The 17,984-nt window shown below is 41.2% G+C and overlaps 2 protein-coding genes across 7 annotated transcripts in view; one reads left to right on the forward strand and one right to left on the reverse strand.

Moving 5' to 3' along the window:
• The first annotated feature begins 517 nt into the window (after positions 1-517).
• On the forward strand, positions 518-12,309 carry dhodh (dihydroorotate dehydrogenase). Its single transcript, XM_084475818.1, has 9 exons — positions 518-564; positions 1,286-1,498; positions 3,166-3,365; positions 6,990-7,072; positions 8,727-8,914; positions 9,965-10,078; positions 10,642-10,795; positions 11,073-11,232; positions 11,626-12,309. Exons 1-9 carry the CDS (start codon positions 547-549, stop codon positions 11,807-11,809), a joined length of 1,314 nt encoding a protein of 437 aa, XP_084331944.1. The 5' UTR covers positions 518-546; the 3' UTR covers positions 11,810-12,309.
• Positions 12,310-14,405: 2,096 nt separating this feature from the next.
• The window catches only part of celf1 (cugbp, Elav-like family member 1), a 40,920-nt gene continuing 37,341 nt past the window's right edge, over positions 14,406-17,984 (reverse strand). For all 6 annotated transcript variants that reach the window (XM_084476269.1, XM_084476267.1, XM_084476268.1 and 3 more), the window contains exon 15: positions 14,406-16,468. The gene's annotated coding sequence lies outside the window, so the exon portion shown is untranslated. The remainder of the gene's footprint in view (positions 16,469-17,984) is intronic.

Raw genomic sequence — 17,984 nt, forward strand, 5'->3', positions numbered from 1 at the left:
TCCACACAAGGTTAGAGAAGACCTTTAAGATGCTCCTTACTTAAACTCTTACGGGAAAGTTGCTTTAGAGACTCAATGGTTTCATGATTCAACTATTGAGTCATAGCAAGAGTCTTAATAAATCAATTTACATATGTATATGCATATATATGTATCTGCGTATCTGATGTTTAAATATACCTGTATACTCTCTCTCTCTCTCTCTCTCTCTCTCTCTCTCTCTCTCTCTCTCTCTCTCTCTCTCTCTCTCTCTCTCTCTCTCTCTCCAGGTTTTCATCTTTCTATTTATCTATCGAGCTATTTATCGATCTATCTATTAAATGTGATTCAAGTCAATTCAATTCAAATGAGCTTTATTGCCAAGCAAAATGCCAACGTAAATACAAAATGTCAAGATAACTTCTTAGAATAGACGTAGAGTAGAATTGCTCGCACAAACGCGCACACACGCACACACGCGCGAGAAAGATATCGCGATACTACGACCAGGAACTAACTGAGTCGTGCAGTGATCGCCGTGATTACAACGGGTACACGTGCCGCTCCATGGCGGGTCACTTAAAGGTATTTCTTCGATTTATTTCGTTTACTATCTTGGATGTATTCGAGGAGATTTTTTAATTAACTTGGTCCAATCTATTTGATCAGTAGGCTAAATTTTGTTCACATGGAAACATGTGTTTTAGTGGGTAGGGGATGGTAGGGCAGGCACACCTCGGGACAACTATATAACGTGTTGTTATGTTATGATGGGCAGTGATCTATGGTGGTCACACAACATTCCCTTAATGTCATTAACATACAAGCCAAGACGAATACTTTCCAGGACTAAATCCCCGCAATACTGTATGTAATATATACACTTATTACACCGACTATTAAAAGAAGGTCTTGGCAATAATATCGCTCATTGAGAACCACCTTCCCTGATGTTATAAGAAGTGATGGATTACCCCACATGTCTAGTGAAGTCGTGTACTTACTTTGAAACTATTTTATTGAAAGTGGCGTACGTTTATTCGCTTACCAAATCAATACAGATATCATATTGTAGAGCACTATTACCACATTATTACTCACTACAAGGTCATTTTCGGGACCCTGCCTTTTTATGGACGCAACAATAAAGAATTATGGTCAGGAACTTGGGTGGAGGGAGAGCGAGGCATATACATGACATAGCAAATGACCATTAGATAGATTTGAACCAGTCTCCAGGCATTTTTGCAGGAGGTGAGCCACCAACACTCCCCAAGAGTTATATTGGTGTATATCTGGTCACCAGAAACGTCTGACGGATGCTGTGAAGATCCTTGGTTCAGGGGCCTTCCTGTTCACCTCCTACCTCACCGTCGCCGGAGATGAGCGTTTCTACGCCAACCAGCTCATTCCGCTTCTGCAGAGGATGGTGGACGCGGAGACTGCTCACGTGATGGCGGTGAAACTGTTGAGTCTGGGGGTGACCCCGCAGAACTGGTACCAGGACCCTGCCTCCCTGGTACGCACACGCACACACACACACACACACACACACACACACACACACACACACACACACACACACACACACACACACACACACACACACACACACACACACACACACGCATGCTCTGTCCCTGTAGGTATGAACCACAACCCACACCCTTTGGGCCCAAGCCTTGGCATACTTTAAATAAAATAGAAATCAGGCATGTTAGCACAGAAGAAAATGCAGCTTTGCGACAAAATCGCAACTTTTCTTTAAGCTTCTATCGCCAGAGTGATTGCAGGGTGCTCAGTCACACTAGTCAAACTTTTCCCACACACACCCCAAGACCCCAAGACCCAAATTGGTCACCAATACCAAGTGAATGTCGCTTTGGTAAAAGAACAGCCAACACAGCAGAGTGACTAGATTTTAGCCTGTCGAAATCACTGTATTTGACAGTGTTTGGACAGCCTCCATTGAAAATGTTGTGTTGTGTCCAATTTTTGCACCATTGCCAGCTTCGCTGTAATATATATATATAATGTTATATATAACATTAGTGGAGCAGATTACATTGATTTAAAGGTGATATATTATACCACCAGGTGTAAGTGTGATTAGACACTATAAAGCAACTGCTTTTTCAGTGCTTTATTTTTATTGTGTTGTACTTCTTGTTGTTGCTGTTGTTGCTGTCTTGTGCTGTGTGCGCGCTCTCATGTGTGAGAAAGGCCCTATATAAAATGTACTTAATATTATTATTATTATTATTAATAAAGTGCTCACAAAAGCACTGAAGTGTTTACCAAAGCTAAATGAAGAATCCCAAGACTGCACAAGTTTTTTTATTATTGTGCCAAACAAATGAGGAAACCGCTTGGCCCAGAGGCATTTGTTTACAATATTTGGTTTGCCCAACAAAGTCCACACAGGTATTGGACCTAGTGTACTGATGTAGAAGAGAAAGACTAACATGCAGAACAGATATTTTTGCACACACACTTGTGCCACGTGAATTAAATGTGGCAGTTCAATTCAGCCATGTTGACTGGCCAATGGTGATTTTGTAGTGACAGGATGGGAATACCGAGCATAATCAGAAATCACCATCTCCATAAAGACCGGCCACTGTTTGATTTCAAGGATGTATATTATTAACGCTGTTATATTTACTCTTATTATATTATATATAATCCGCGACTGCACCGACCTCTCAAATTTCAAATCTCTCTCAAAAACTCACCTTTTTAAAATTGCTTTTAATGTTTAGCTTAGTCTAATATGTTTTTAGTGTTTTCTTTTTTTTTTTACCATTTGATGTTGTTTTTACTGCTTTTATCATGTATTGTACAGTGTCTTTGAGTATTTAGAAAAGCGCTTTAAATAAAATGTATTATTATTATTATTATTATTATTATTATATAGGCTATTAGTAGACTATATTTATATCAAATTGAATGCAGATGCTGAAATGAGTGGACAAGTACATATGTCATATTGTGAAAAGTAAATTTGTTTGTTGAAGCAGTCAGTAATGCGGCTTGTCTATTGACAGCTGTAGGAAACCCAGAGCAGGAACAATGCACTGCATGCTCTCCTCGAGAAGCAACACAATGCAATGACAACATCACATTAAACACTGCAACCATTGCCATTATATTTGAAATGAGTGAATGCCCTTCTCACCCACACAGGAAGTGACTGTGATGGGCAGGAAGTTCCGGAACCCCATTGGGATAGCAGCAGGCTTTGACAAGCATGGAGAGGCTGTAGACGGCTTGTTTAAAGTGGGCTTCGGCTTTGTAGAGGTGGGCACTATCACCCCCAGACCGCAGGAGGGAAACCCAAAGCCCCGCGTGTTCAGACTACCGGCGGACCAAGCCGTCATTAACAGGTAGGCTCATGACTGCAAGCCACCGTTATTCAAGTCATTTGTATTGCCCTTAATCACAGCTATTATGAACGTGGTGCTTAGAGGTGCCAATGGTCCTAAATGGTGTCACTCCAGCCGTTCATCTCAGTCAGTTCACAGTTAGGCCTGCAATGATCGTCATAGGCTTCTGGTTAAGTATGGAGTCAGTGTCTTTCTTGATTTTGTGATACAACATATTCCACAGTGAAACCAGGATCTTAAAACAGAACAACATATCATACATGCCTATCCTTAATGACCTGAAAATAGTATAATCCTCAGTATAGCTAGATTAACCATTATCTCCATATTTTGGAGATCTGCTTTCACAGGTAACAGTTGTGTACAAACACACCTGCTATTACTAGGGCTGCGGTCAACCAAAGACAACGTTGTTTTCCTACGGTACGGCGCGCCTGCCGTACACTTCTCTCTTGCACCGCGTGTCCCGCTTTTCTAGCGGTTTTCACATGCGCATAAAAGTTAAAATATTCTCAACTTTTCAGCGCACGGCGGGGAGTTGAACCACATGTCATTGTCACACTTGGCCCAGGCAGCCAATCAAATCAAGCAGAGATGTGGGCTTTACTGTTTGTTTTACTCTTGGGCTGATTGTCACCCACCAGTTGAGGGGTATTCCATCAAAGTCGCTAACGAAAGCGGCGCTTAGTTGATTAAGCCCGGTTAGAACTAGCGCCAACTTCCACTTCTTCAACTTCCATCAACGCAGTTCAGCCGCGCCTTGCTCAGGTTAGTTCAAGCCAGGCTAACGTTATCGTGGATTATGCGCATTCACGAGATATGTAACCAGCCCAGAACCGTGAATGTCGAATCATGGATCAAATGTCCGAAAAAGGACCGAGCGGGATCTTTTCCAGCGGCGAACAGAAGCTGCTTGTGGAGGTCTATGAGGAGTACAAGCATATAATAACTCAAAAAGGGAACACCTTTTTTTTCATTAATAAAAACAGGGAGGCCGCCTGGCAAAAAAAATCGCAGATCTGTTGAATGCGTAAATAGTATTAAGCGTAACATATTTTAATTTAATATTGACCATAGATTTGTAATCAGGAAGATAGTCTCGAGTTAATGTGTCGGACTTCCCAGTCGTTCAGGGTTCCGGTCGTTCGGGGTTCAATCTCCACGCAATTAGTAATATAGGAAGGATTACTAGAGGAATCAAAGAACTGTTCATGCCATTTATTTTCAATTTCTTTGAATATTCTTAATTAGGGAATTAATACAATTACTAAAGGGAATTACTAAATTAAGCCAACGGCAAGAATACTATGAAATACTCTGGACGCAAACTTGGGTAAGTGCTAGACCATTCACCCAACTGCTGATTCCTGATTTTGTTTTAATACATCGATTTGTATAAAAATGTGTTGCGAAAATAGCCACAGTAATAATAGATAGCAATTCATTTAATTATTTCATTTGCATCATTTAATCTTAGACCCTTAGTGAAAATATACACTGTTTGTACTTCATATATGTACATTTATGACAAAATCGTGAGGACTAGGCTTGGGGGAACCTTCTGATGGTACACTTGTTTCCGACAGATGGATTTCTCTGAAACACCGCTGAAGTAAGCCTGACAGTTAGCCTGCTTCCGATCAGGTTAGTTTGGTCGGATAAGTTGCCATGGTTACTTAGCGGAGATTCCCTTAAGTCACGTTAATGGAATGCAACTCTAGCTGAAAGAAGCCCGGCTAAGCGAAATAAGCCTGGCTTTGCGCTTAGCTTGGTTGATGGAATACCACTTTGGTCTCCAGTTTTCCGTTGTTTGGCCCCCCCAGCTGCAGAAGATGTTCAAACTGACAGCTGCTCAACCGAAAGTAGGACTGGAAGTGCTCACCATCCAGACACAACTCGTTGAAAGGTTGTTTGCATTATTATGCCATTATCATTATATTAGTTGAAAATAGTCAAATTTATCGGCCAGCAAAATTTTATGTTATTGTGACAGGCCTACCTGCGGCATTCCCTTTTACAATGACCCTGTCGTTGACAGTAGTGACATACCACTTCACTAGGACCACACTGCCTGGCATAAGTTTGTAGACACAGTTCCCGTCTGACTAACATTTCCCTAAGTATGTGGACCACCAAAAATACGCTTGTGAGTTCAATTGTATTCATCTGCTGACACGGCAGCATCATTTGAATGTGTAGTCTTGCATTAATTAACGTATTAATGTAATTAATGTAGTAAGTCACTCAGGTAGTCTGTTTGAATTGTTCAAGGACTAGTAAATTGCTTAGTTCCTCAGTGTTAATTTCGTCAGACGAGACGAGACTAAATATGTTCGTCAACAACCTTTTTTTCCATGACTAAGACGAGACGATGACGACGATGACAACAATGTCGAAAAACGCGGACTACGACTAAATTAACATGCATTATTGTTGACGAAAAAAGACGAGACTAAAATGTTTTGAATAAAATAAAAACTAAGATAAAATCTCTCTCCATTTTCGTCTACAATCGTCTCTACTTTTTCATCATGAGATAGAATATTCAGGAGTTACGCCTTCAAAATATTCCGAATGAGTTTGTGCTGTTTGTGCTGCCAGCTAGAGCGCGGAACAGGCCGCATTTTTCTGTCCGAGCCCGGCCCGCGTCCGACGGGCAGCGTATCGTTTAGATATTCAGCTTGGAGACGCTCCGCGCGTGTTATATACAATTCCTCTCCTTTTGTTTCATATACAATAGACCAAAACCTTTATCAAATAAAGTGAGTTAAAAGCGATCTTGTTTCGGCGGCCTTTTCTGGATTAAAATAACATAACAGTACTGAGAATGTTAACCCTAACCCAGCCACAGACACAAAAACACCCAGTACACTACAGCCTCACAAAAAGACTATTGCCTGCATTGAAAGCAAAACTATACTTAGTGTACTTTTGTTTGAGTATGTAGGGCGTTCCAATTAAGATCGGGGCGAAAAAAAGTGTATTGAAAGGACCCGGATGGTGAACTCAAAACGGTCAAACCGCTGAGTGTGAATCGACGTACACCAGTGGCGTAAATATCGACGGTGCAACCGGTGCAGCTGTCCGGGGCCCAGACACCGTTAGGGGCCCACGGAGGAAGCCTTTTGGGGCCCCCAAAATGCCGTCCTTATATTTCTTCCCCATATCAATATTGTCTTTATAAAAATCTGATCGCAACTCCGCCTCCCCCCCGTCAACAATCCCGTCCGATCGCAACTCCGCTATGGCATCAACGGTGCAAAAATATTTAATTAATTTTTATTATTATTATTATTATTATTTTTTTTTTTTTAAATTAATTTATTAATATCATTTTGTAGTTTTTATATCTTTTATAGCTGCTAGGCGTAAAGGGTTCACCGTTCAAAGCGTGAGTGAGTTTTGGACGAGTGACAGCCATGGTGGCAATCGCGATCGTAATTTCCGCTTAGTGCACCACAGAGTATTCGATTTGGAACAACACTGACCTCTGAAGACCTGCGCACTTAGTGAGTGCGGATAGTGTACTACGTTTAAGTGTACTCATGGAAGTATGGATATCGGAACACGGCATCGGTCTTCTTAGTGTGTTATGTAATGTTTGGTGTTTGTGGTGCCCTATAGGTATGGGTTCAACAGCTGTGGTCTGCTGCAGGCTCAACATAGGCTGAAGACTAGGGAGGCGGCCCAGCAGGAGCTTAGGAAAGGTAGGAGAGAGGAAACAGCCCTGGTGCCTGCCTACTTCTCTGATACACTCTCTCATCCTCCTCCGAATCATCCCATTCTCACCATTACGCCATTTTCCTCATAATCTCTACCTCCTCCGAACCGGATCTCCCTTTTCCTGACACGTCTATTTCTCCTTCAGACCATCTTCCTCTCTACCTTTTTCAAACCTTTTCTCTATCTTTTATAATCTCTGATGCCTCAATTTACTAGTCCTTGAACAATTCAAAAAGTCTCTCTCTCTCGCTCTCCGCTCTCGTGCTCTCTCTGGAGACAGTGGTGTTGAGCTGAGACAGAACACAATCACTACAAACTAGTAAAGACATCTTTATTATGAAAGTATATTAATTAAAGGTAGAATATGTAAGGCTTTCTTTTTAAATCAAAAAATGACCAGAACTATGTTATATAATTGTTTTTTGTGTACTAACATAATCCTAAGTGTTTTAAACCACTGCTAATTTCAGCGAAATCCGAATTCTTATATTTGAAACGTCCCAGGCAATTTTGTCGGGTCTGATTGGCGTAATTTCCCCTTAAGCACGAGCATCCGGCGGAAATAGCAGTAGGCTCCGCTCTGAACAGTGAGATATGGTCTGTGACCATATGTGGTTAATTGGAGGCGTCTCTGAATGCAAATGACCTGAATGTGCATGAGCGTGGTACTACAGGTGGGATTCATCAAGATTGGTTACTTACTGATGTGTGTACAATTGCCTTGCGCACGTTTGTTAAATACCTATTTTTTTGTACTTAAGCTCATCCTAAATTTCATTTGTAAGAGAGAATTTAATTTTTCCACGAACGGTTGATAAATGCGGCCCCAGCAGGAGTTTGCAGCAAAATCATATCAGTCACAGGTCCTGGGTTTGTTTTAAGTTTATTTGAAAACAGGGACAGTGCACATTAATAACATTACTGTAAATGCGCCAGAATTAGCCAAGAGGCTATTTTTCATCTGTAGTCCCCAGACGGATGTTAAAAAGTCACCCTAAAAACAGAATATGAACAGAATATGAATATGATTAAAATTACAAAGTTATTAGCCAAGGCAATCTACAAACATGCACAGCAATTAACAATTTGACAAAAGAACGGGTTAGGCTGCTTATTTCCTATCATCAACATAAGTGTAATAATATATTTCAACATGAGTGTATAAAAACAGTGCTTCATGCAAGTTTTAGAGTCACCACTCATTTTGTCCTACTAGATGTGCAGTGCTGGCTGTGTCATCGATCTGAAAAAGACCATGGTGTGTCTGTGGAGCTTGTCTTTTTCCTTGATCTGTCCTTGATGCAGATGAGTTGGAACATTAGGTCTAATTTAAACTTCCTACCCACCCCATCAGCCTCAAATTGTACACAATAAGTGTGTGTGTCTGTGTGTGTGACATTGTGTGTGTGTGTGTGTGTTTGTCGGCCTGTCATTTTATTCATGTCGACGTCATTGTGTGTCCTGCTTCCGATTCTGTACGAGTGTGTTTCTATATGTGTGTTTCTCTGTGTAATGCATGTAATTATGTGGATATCACATCTGTGTCCTGTATGTCTGTGTCTATGTCACCTGGTTGTGTGTGTGTGTGTGTGTGTGTGTGTGTGTGTGTGTATAATTGTGTGTCTCTGTGTGTCTTAGCTGGCCTGCCGCTTGGCATCAATCTGGGGAAGAACAAAGTTTCCCAGGATGCGTCAGCGGACTACATGGAGGGGGTGCGGGTGATGGGCCCCCTGGCGGACTACCTGGTGGTCAACGTGAGCAGTCCCAACACACCCGGCCTCAGAGACCTGCAGGGGAAGACACACCTGCGCACCCTGCTTTATAAGGTATCACATGGGAGGAGGGCAGCCAATACGCTGCTTTATAAGGTATCACATGGGAGGAGGGCAGCCAATACGCTGCTTTATAAGGTATCACATGGGAGGAGGGCAGCCAATACGCTGCTTTATAAGGTATCACATGGGAGGAGGGCAGCCAATACGCTGCTTTATAAGGTATCACATGGGAGGAGGGCAGCCAATACGCTGCTTTATAAGGTATCACATGGGAGGAGGGCAGCCAATACACTGCTTTATAAGGTATCACATGGGAGGAGGGCAGCCAATACGCTGCTTTATAAGGTATCACATGGGAGGAGGGCAGCCAATACGCTGCTTTATAAGGTATCACTTGGGAGGAGGGCAGCCAATGTGCTGCTTTATAAGGTATCACATGGGAGGAGGGGAGCCAATCCGCTGCTTTATAAGGTATCACATGGGAGGAGGGCAGCCAATATGCTGCTTTATAAGGTATCACTTGGGAGGAGGGCAGCCAATACGCTGCTTTATAAGGTATCACATGGGAGGAGGGCAGCCAATACGCTGCTTTATAAGGTATCACATGGGAGGAGGGCAGCCAATACGCTGCTTTATAAGGTATCACATGGGAGGAGGGCAGCCAATACGCTGCTTTATAAGGTATCACATGGGAGGAGGGCAGCCTAAGCTCCATAAGGTAGAAAAAGAGGCCATATTGACTGAACAGTTCTAACCAACATCAAGGTCGCCCCCGCGCACAGTCATACAACAGCAGTCATCTTGCAATACTATAAGATAGAGTAAGATAAGAAATAACTACACTTTATTGATCGCTGACAGGAAAGGCAGATGCCACAGTAGCAAGTACAGGACGATAGTGGAATAAGTGTTGGTCAAACTATTTCCCGAAGCTCGCCGTGGAAGACAATATAGAGCTGCTGTGATGTCCCGCCCCTCACAGCAGCTCGACGAATCAGAAAATCAGAAAATATACCCATATGACATGACTTCACAGCACTTTTTATGTTGTGTATAAAGTGTATATGTTAGTGAAGCCGATTGTTGATGTTGGTGAACCAGGTGCTGAAGGAGCGAGATGCTCTGCAGTGTGAGAGGAAGCCTCCGGTGTTGGTGAAGATCGCCCCAGACCTCTCTCCTCAAGACATGCAAGACGTCGCCGAGGTCGTCGTAGAGGTCAGCCTTTAGTTGTACTGAATGGTAACAAGTGTGGAATGGAGCATGAATAGTTTACTCGTTTTTGTATAAAACACACTGTTTGGGATGTTGCTATTTTGTTGTGTTAAGTTTCATTTTCAACCCATATTGAGTGAGTCAATAAAACTCCCTCAAGATCACTTGGTCTAGTTTTTGTTTATTATTACGTTTGGTATGAATGAGAATGTGTCATTTCATTTCATAATCCAATTTAACTTCAATTGGGTTTAAAATAGAATTTTAAAAGTGTGATTAATCGCAAGTTAACTCACCAATACTATGCGATTAATCATGATTAAAAAAAATTGTTGACAGCCCTTATATATATATATATATATATATATATGTATGTATGTACTGTATATACATATATATGTGTGTGTGTATATATACATATATACTGGATATATGTGTATATATATATTTGTGTATGTATATATGTGTGTGTGTCCCAGAAGATAAACCCTCTCTCAGACATCAACCGCTGCACATCTCTCTGAGAGAGAGATCATTTAGTTTGTCGTGGTTGTGTTCTGTTCCAGCTGGGCGTGGATGGCCTGATGGTGTCCAACACCACCGTCTCCAGGCCCCCCACCCTCCAGGACCCCCGCTGGTCAGAGACGGGGGGTCTCAGTGGGAGGCCTCTTCGGGAGCTCTCCACCGACACCGTCCGAGAAATGTTCCGGCTCACTGGAGGTATGAAGGGGTGGTCCCCCCACAACACAACCCATAATATTCCAAGACCATCCAAGTCCCACTCTACCTCTACACCACCCAAGACTTTTTAAATTTTAATTTCATTTTAATTTTTTAATTAATTTTAATTTATTAAAATCCAGTTTCACTGACAGTGTTAAAATGTAGACTTTTAGAGTGGGACTCTAGTAAGCAAATGATGCTTAATGTATCTAGTGTTTAATTTCTGTTTACTACTAGTCTACCTACTGTGCTACATTCTGTTGCGGTTTTCCAGGTAAGGTGCCGATTGTTGGGATTGGCGGGGTGGCCAGTGGCCAGGATGCTCTGGATAAGATCCGAGCTGGAGCCTCCCTGGTCCAGCTCTATACAGCCTTCACCTACCAGGGACCCCCCCTGGTCACCAGAATCAAACGGGAGCTACACCAGCTGCTGCAGTAAGTAAGAAGGTCAGGGGGAGGAGAGGGACAGAAAATGCGACTGCCTTCGCCTTCTACGAGAGCAAGTAGAGAAGTGTATTTTCTACTAAGAATTAAATTAAATTAAAGATTTCAGCAAGTGTGTTCAATACTTTTTCCCTGTGTCATTTCACTTTATTACACACAACTTAATTTATGGACGTATTTGTTTTGATATCTTTGTATGTGTGGATTACTTGGGTTGTTACTGACATCTGGTGAAAATGTCATGCCGATAGCCCCATCAGAAATATCTTTACTGAGAAAAATGTTGACGCTTTCAATACTTATTTTCCCCACTGTATGTGTGTGTGCGTATGTGTTTGTGTGTGTGTGTGTGTGTGTATAAACCTTTTCTGCAATTCTCCACAGGGACCAGGGATTCAGCTGCGTCGCCGAGGCAGTGGGGGCTGACCACCGTGGGGCATCAGACGCTCAGCCCCCAGCACACGGCACCTACCAGGCGTACCAGGAGACCCAAGAGACCCCGGCCATAACAATGGTACCACTAGTAGTACCAGCAGCCGTCTCTGCCACCAGCTCCAGCGCTGCGTAGGTGAATTGAACCAGGGCACTGCAGCAAGGACAAACCAAAGAGAGGCTTCCCGCACCGACTGACAGACAGACAGGGGAAGTAGTCAGACTGACACTTGACAGCCAGCTAGGGAACGGCTGGTGGGTGTTGAAGGCTTCTGAACCACATGCCAGAAATTCACTGTTAAAATTTTTTTTTGTCGTTATTACTTGTGCCTAACACCTGTGGCATTGAATACAGGTGATGTGTCCGGGTTCCCTGTGTGGGAATGTAAGGTGGCCTTTTGATGTGTGGTGCTTTGCGTCCATGTTGGAGTAGAACTGTCTTGGACAACTGTTCCAGCCATTATAATACACTGTCCGTTTTCTTTTCTGTAGTGGAAGGTTGTTTTTTTCCGTGTTAATGAAATACGGGTCCTTCCATTCTTCTGGGGTCCACAGACTAGTTGTTTGTGTGACGTTTCAGTGTAACTATGGCTTGATAGTGATCCTGGGGGTGTCTTGTGGATTCAGTTGTAGATGGGTTTTCATGATGCAAAATATTTGATGGAATACAAATGAATGGCCTGACATAATGTTCTTGATGAAACAGTAATTCCTCCACATACTTGATCACAAAATAAATAAATTATGAATCAGATGTACTGTTGTAATATTGTTATTCAAGATGCAATGCAAAACGAGGGTAACCTGGACTTTCTAAATATGTGCTATGAAGACCTTAATGGATATTGAATAATTATTCATACACTAGTTATTAGGGATGCACTGAAATTTTGGCCACCGAAAGTTTTCAGCCGAAAATGGCCCAAAAGCGCATTTTCGGCTTTCGGCCGAAACACTTTTATCACCGAAACAACACGGCCGAAACAGGAAATTGTGATGACGCAAACAAAAACCGTGTGAAACATTGTGAAACAAATGACACCTCTAGCTAAATGTAGTAATCTAGAGAACCAGCTACAACCTTGTTTTCATCCAAACGAGCCGTCTTTAGCGACGACTCGCTATGAGACAGCTTCTATGAGCTGTCGGCTATCAGCCGCGAGTTTAGGGACCGTCCGCAAAGTGCCGACAGCTTCTATGAGCTGTCGGCTATCATCCGCGAGTTTAGGGACCGTCTGCAAAGCGGAAAACGGTGTTTTTTCAGTGCTAAATAAATATTTTTATACTTTTAATAATTGTAATTGATTTATTCTTTGAATTGCAATGCCTTGATTTTAGTGAGGTTAGTACACAGTCATAGCTATAAATGCAATGGTAGGCCTACTAATAATTGGCATAATTTATTTCGGTGTTTCGGTTTTCGGCCTTGGTTACCTCATTTTCGGTTTCGGCCAAGAATTTTCATTTCGGTGCATCCCTACTAGTCATAGTTATAATAAGCAGTCGGCATATCAAACATTAAACGTTGACTGTAAGGACCAGTTGGTGTCAGGTTGGAGATTAATGATCTTGCTCAAGGGTACCTTGTCGACCTTTCACGGTGCTAGTTGAAGTTGTCGCCGTAGGCCTACTCTTGCCTTTCTAATTTAATTTCAAAAGGCATCCCCTGAGGTCTTGTTAATATTCAAAAAATGGTTGATTGATTGAGCGCGTTCACGTGGATTTGCAGCGCGACAAGTTTCACTGAAGTTGAAATATTTGAACTTTTCCGCGGCATTCGCATGAGACAGCCAATCAGCGTTCACTCCCTGTGGGTAACGTGGGTGAAGTAACGTAAAACAGCCAATCACCGTTCAACCGGCTGGGCCAACCATTCCCTGCACTCCGCAGTGAACCGCAGCTTGGAGGAGAAAGTGATTGTTGCCGTTTGCGACTCCCGGAGCTCTATATATAATATTATATGATATGATATATATAATATATAAATATCTATATAATATAATATATAATATCACAGAGTCTAGCCATAGACTTTGCTGGTTCAAACGACTTTAGGCTACAACGGGCTTGCACAGACTTATTTTCTAACACAAATCAACAGTGGAAATAGAAATCCCATTAGAAAGTACTTGTATAGTTTTTACAACACAAACGCTTAATTAAACAACACATACGCAGACAAATTGAGGACAAACTTTGTTTCCCATTCATAACGTGCCTCGCCATTATCGTTGTGACGTCAATTCTTCCGACTCGGTCTACCCGGACGTTCCCAGAGTTTGATGACGAGACCTCCGGGTAGGACGGGGGTTCTTTTTTTACTTTTCCGGACCGGAAACAGTATAATCCCGATTAAGCTTACCAATAGAATGCGTCATCACATCCGATATTTTTACCGGCAACGTAGGCCTACCCACGGTACGTCAAACTAAGTCTTTTGTTATCGTTTTGATTGAGTGACCCCTAGAGGCAGAAGTTACATACTGTACCTTTAATTCACTGGGTAAATACATTACAAGTCGTCCTAACTTTACATATACTTTTACTTCCACTCATCGTTATGTATATCTGAGCTCTTTAAATAGATGTAATGTAATAATTATTTTGTGTCATGCTCCTGCATGAAAAAGTAAGTGAGACCTGGCTAGGAAACGGGTCAGTGTTTATATCTATATCTACCTGTAACACATTCACTTATTATCATAAGCATTTAAACTACACATGTATTGTGAGTCTTTTCAAACATTTTATTTGTACATAACCAAAACAAAAACAAACCAACCAACCATTATGGATCACACATCAGCTCACAAGAACACCTGCTTGAGTGTGCAATTTAGCTTTACATCCTGCGGAAAATAAAGATGGATGCCTTAATAAAAATTAAACATTCAAGACAAATATCCAACAACCCCCCCAAAAATAATACTGGCTGTCTAATACTGCAGCAAAGTCTACGTCTCACACCAAACCACAACAATGCAAAACAAAGTATATCAACAAAAATGTTTAGAATTGAATGCAGCAATGGGTGAAAAATCTGGTAACATTCTGTCTACACAGAGAAGGATTTTGGTCATTGTGTCAGGTTGTAGACATTCTGATATGCTACGTTATCTTTATGACTTTCAAATGGGTCTTGTGGAAAATTAAAAGAAAAAAATTAGAATGCATCACACAAACTTTACCAATAAAAAATTTAAATATCCATTCATTTTCTTAAATACTAGCAGCAGAAAGACTCAGAAAACATGTTAACAAGTAAATGTATTGGAGCCATCCTAGATCCAAAATAAAACTCCCAAATCAAATGTATCTTGATGATTCTCACATTCTTGAGAAAGGGGGCCTCACAGCAGAGTTCTTCAAGGGGAGAACAACAGATGTTCTCCAAATTGTATTGTAGTTTGTGTAGATCTACTGTAGTTTGTGTAGATCTGTGATCTGAGATCGATCACACACACACACACACACACACACACACACACACACACACACACACACACACACACACACACACACACACACACACACACACACACACACACACACACACACACACACACACACACACACACACTAATGATTGTGATTCACACAAGACAAGTTTCCATCAGCTAAAACAAAACTCTTGGGACATGCTAAACACAACACTCAAGTGAAAAGATCTATACAATTTTGGGTGCACGTATACCCAAAGCTTTGCTGTCCCACAAGAAGTTTTAAGCACTCCAAACAAGTTATAAATTGGACACTTAAACGCATTAGATACACCATAAAAATAAACAAACAAACCAACCCCATACTTGAAGAAACAAAGAAGTGAACTAAAGGTTTATAGGAAACAGCATGAGGGAGAAAATAAAATCCATGTTGAAAAAATTTGGCACCAGTTTATTCAGACTGTCTACATTTTAGAAAAAACTAGTTCACATTTTGCTTGAGTTGAATTTCAGTGCCTGTTCAAAGAACAAAGCATTCATAAAATATCAGAAACAGTGTCCAAAAATGCCAACCTCCCTCTGCTTTTTGTGTGTACGTGTTGGTTAAAAGGTTAATTCACCACACCAAAGAAAGTGCATAAACACGTGCTTGAAATTGTGAGCAGACAGATGAAGAAGGAAAACAAGAGTGGATTCAAGTGTTATTCATTTCCTTCTTTGTTGTTATGCTGCATGAAGAAAAAACTAGAGGATTGCCGCATCAACTAATGCAGACAGTGTTGCAAAAACAAAAATGAATTTAATTCCTCTGTCAAACAAAATGGAAATAAATACACATAAAAAAAGTTGTATAACCTGTAAGACCCACACAGTCACTCATACACAAAAGTGAGGTCAGAGAAACTGATTGGCTGCTCTCATGCACACACACAAAACAAACTCACAACACATCACTCTGGGAGGATGTGTGTAAGACTGCTCCGGAACATAGATTTTAATTAAAAAAAAAGAAACATGTCTCACTGTTATTTTTTTGTCATTAACAATTAGCAAAATCTAGTGGTTATTTCATCAGGACCTAGAAAAATAGATAATCTTTTTGCTAGCAACAGTATGTATCCAACTTTCAAAACATAGTCTGATAGCAATCCCCCAACCCGCAACAAACACACACACACAAAGACCAATGAGGAACCTCAAAAAAGCAAATAAACAACAAAACCTCAAGAACACAAGATTAAAAGTGAAAGTGGAAGCATCAGAGAAGCGTAGAGGACAAGGACTGGACGATTGGACTGTGACCTCACATCGACATGCTAGGGCAAACGATGAACAAACGGGCAGGAAGAGATCTAGAATAAAAAACACAAAAAGAAAACACAAAAGGGAGACAAACTGAGGTTAAACAACGACAACAATGGAACACAGGGAGAGAGCGAGAGAGAAAGAACATAAAAAAAACATGACACTTACACACACACACACACACACACACACACAGTCTAGACAAATACACACACACCACCTAAACATTCAACACTGTGAGCACAGGGAGCTTGAGAGACCGGGAAAGTTTGGGTACAGACACGTAACGGCATCCTTGTAGCGGCTAGCATTTTGAAATAAATAAATAAATAAATATAGAGAAAGAGAGAGAGAACACTTCTTTTAACATTTTGCTCCCAAATACCTTTCCACCGAGACACTTTGTTACTTTTCCACTTGTTTCCATAAACACATTGCTGCCGCATCAGATCATAAGCTATTCTATGAGGAGAAACTCTTTGGACATCTTCACCTTGACGCAGTGATCACAACAGTCCCGTTGTTAAGCTCGTTTGGCTGTCTTACCCAAATTCAATGTTTAATTTCAAATTCATAATTTAGTGTCCAGAATGGGAGTTCGCTACATAAGCATTTGCTTTCTGTTAGCCGCTTCCATTGATTGCAGAGTTACAGTAGCCTAGCTGCTGTTCACGTGAGGGGAATACACTTATTAATTTCTTACTTTTTCTAGTTTTTCTAAAAGAATCACAGCGCCAAAAATAGTGCAGAATTATCTGTGTGTTTGTAGATACAATAATGTTGTTGTGTTGTGACTGGCACTATAAACAAATGAAGTGTATTCCCCTCACATGAACAGGAGCTAGACTACTGTAACACTGCATGTCAATAGAAGCAGTATCCATGAACATACTGTAGGACCAATATTAAGAATAAAAACACTGTTTTATTAATAGATAGTAACAGTCTAACAACAGGACTGTTATATACTGTGTAAAAATCAAGCCAATAAAAACAAAGATGAGCTTGTTCATCGCCTGTTAACAGTATGCAATAAAGCATATAAAAGCATAAAATAATTTCCTTTTTTTTTCAGGTAGGTTTTATTTCTAATCTCTGCAGCCGGGTGGCCAATGCTCTGCGCCCCGGTGGTTGAGAACCCCTGGCGTTATCAACACACTGTTCTACACCAGCAGCAGCCATCTTTGTTGTTGACAATTACTGTACAGCAGTCACCTGCACTATCATCGTGTTTATCATGCCTCATCTTAAACGGTTGCGATCGGTTGGTCTATCTCGTACCAGGCAGACATCTTTTTGTATGGGAGCAAGACCTTAACTGCAGGAAAAATCTAACATGAACTCTAGAGATTGATCTGGTTCCCAGGCTAGTGAACTCCCCTTCTGGATGCACAAGTATGAATTTGGTCTTAAAAGACTCATCTGAATCTTAGCAAGACAGGCAAACAGCAATTTACAGATAGCTTGGCGTATCCCTTTAAATAATAATTGAAGGTAAGATAAGATTTCTGCTATATCGTTTTATAAAAGAGGAAACTGACAACAGCGCTTGATATTGTCATA

The sequence above is a fragment of the Micromesistius poutassou genome, assembly GCF_964030765.1.
Source record: "Micromesistius poutassou genome assembly, chromosome: 12".
In the NCBI taxonomy this organism is placed as follows: domain Eukaryota; kingdom Metazoa; phylum Chordata; class Actinopteri; order Gadiformes; family Gadidae; genus Micromesistius; species Micromesistius poutassou.

Bases quoted from the DNA above. Each gene is read 5' to 3' on its own strand.
- dhodh (XM_084475818.1), top strand. The intron at 10,796-11,072 runs GTATGAAGGGGT...GCGGTTTTCCAG, and splicing joins AATGTTCCGGCTCACTGGAG to GTAAGGTGCCGATTGTTGGG. The intron at 11,233-11,625 runs GTAAGTAAGAAG...AATTCTCCACAG, and splicing joins GAGCTACACCAGCTGCTGCA to GGACCAGGGATTCAGCTGCG.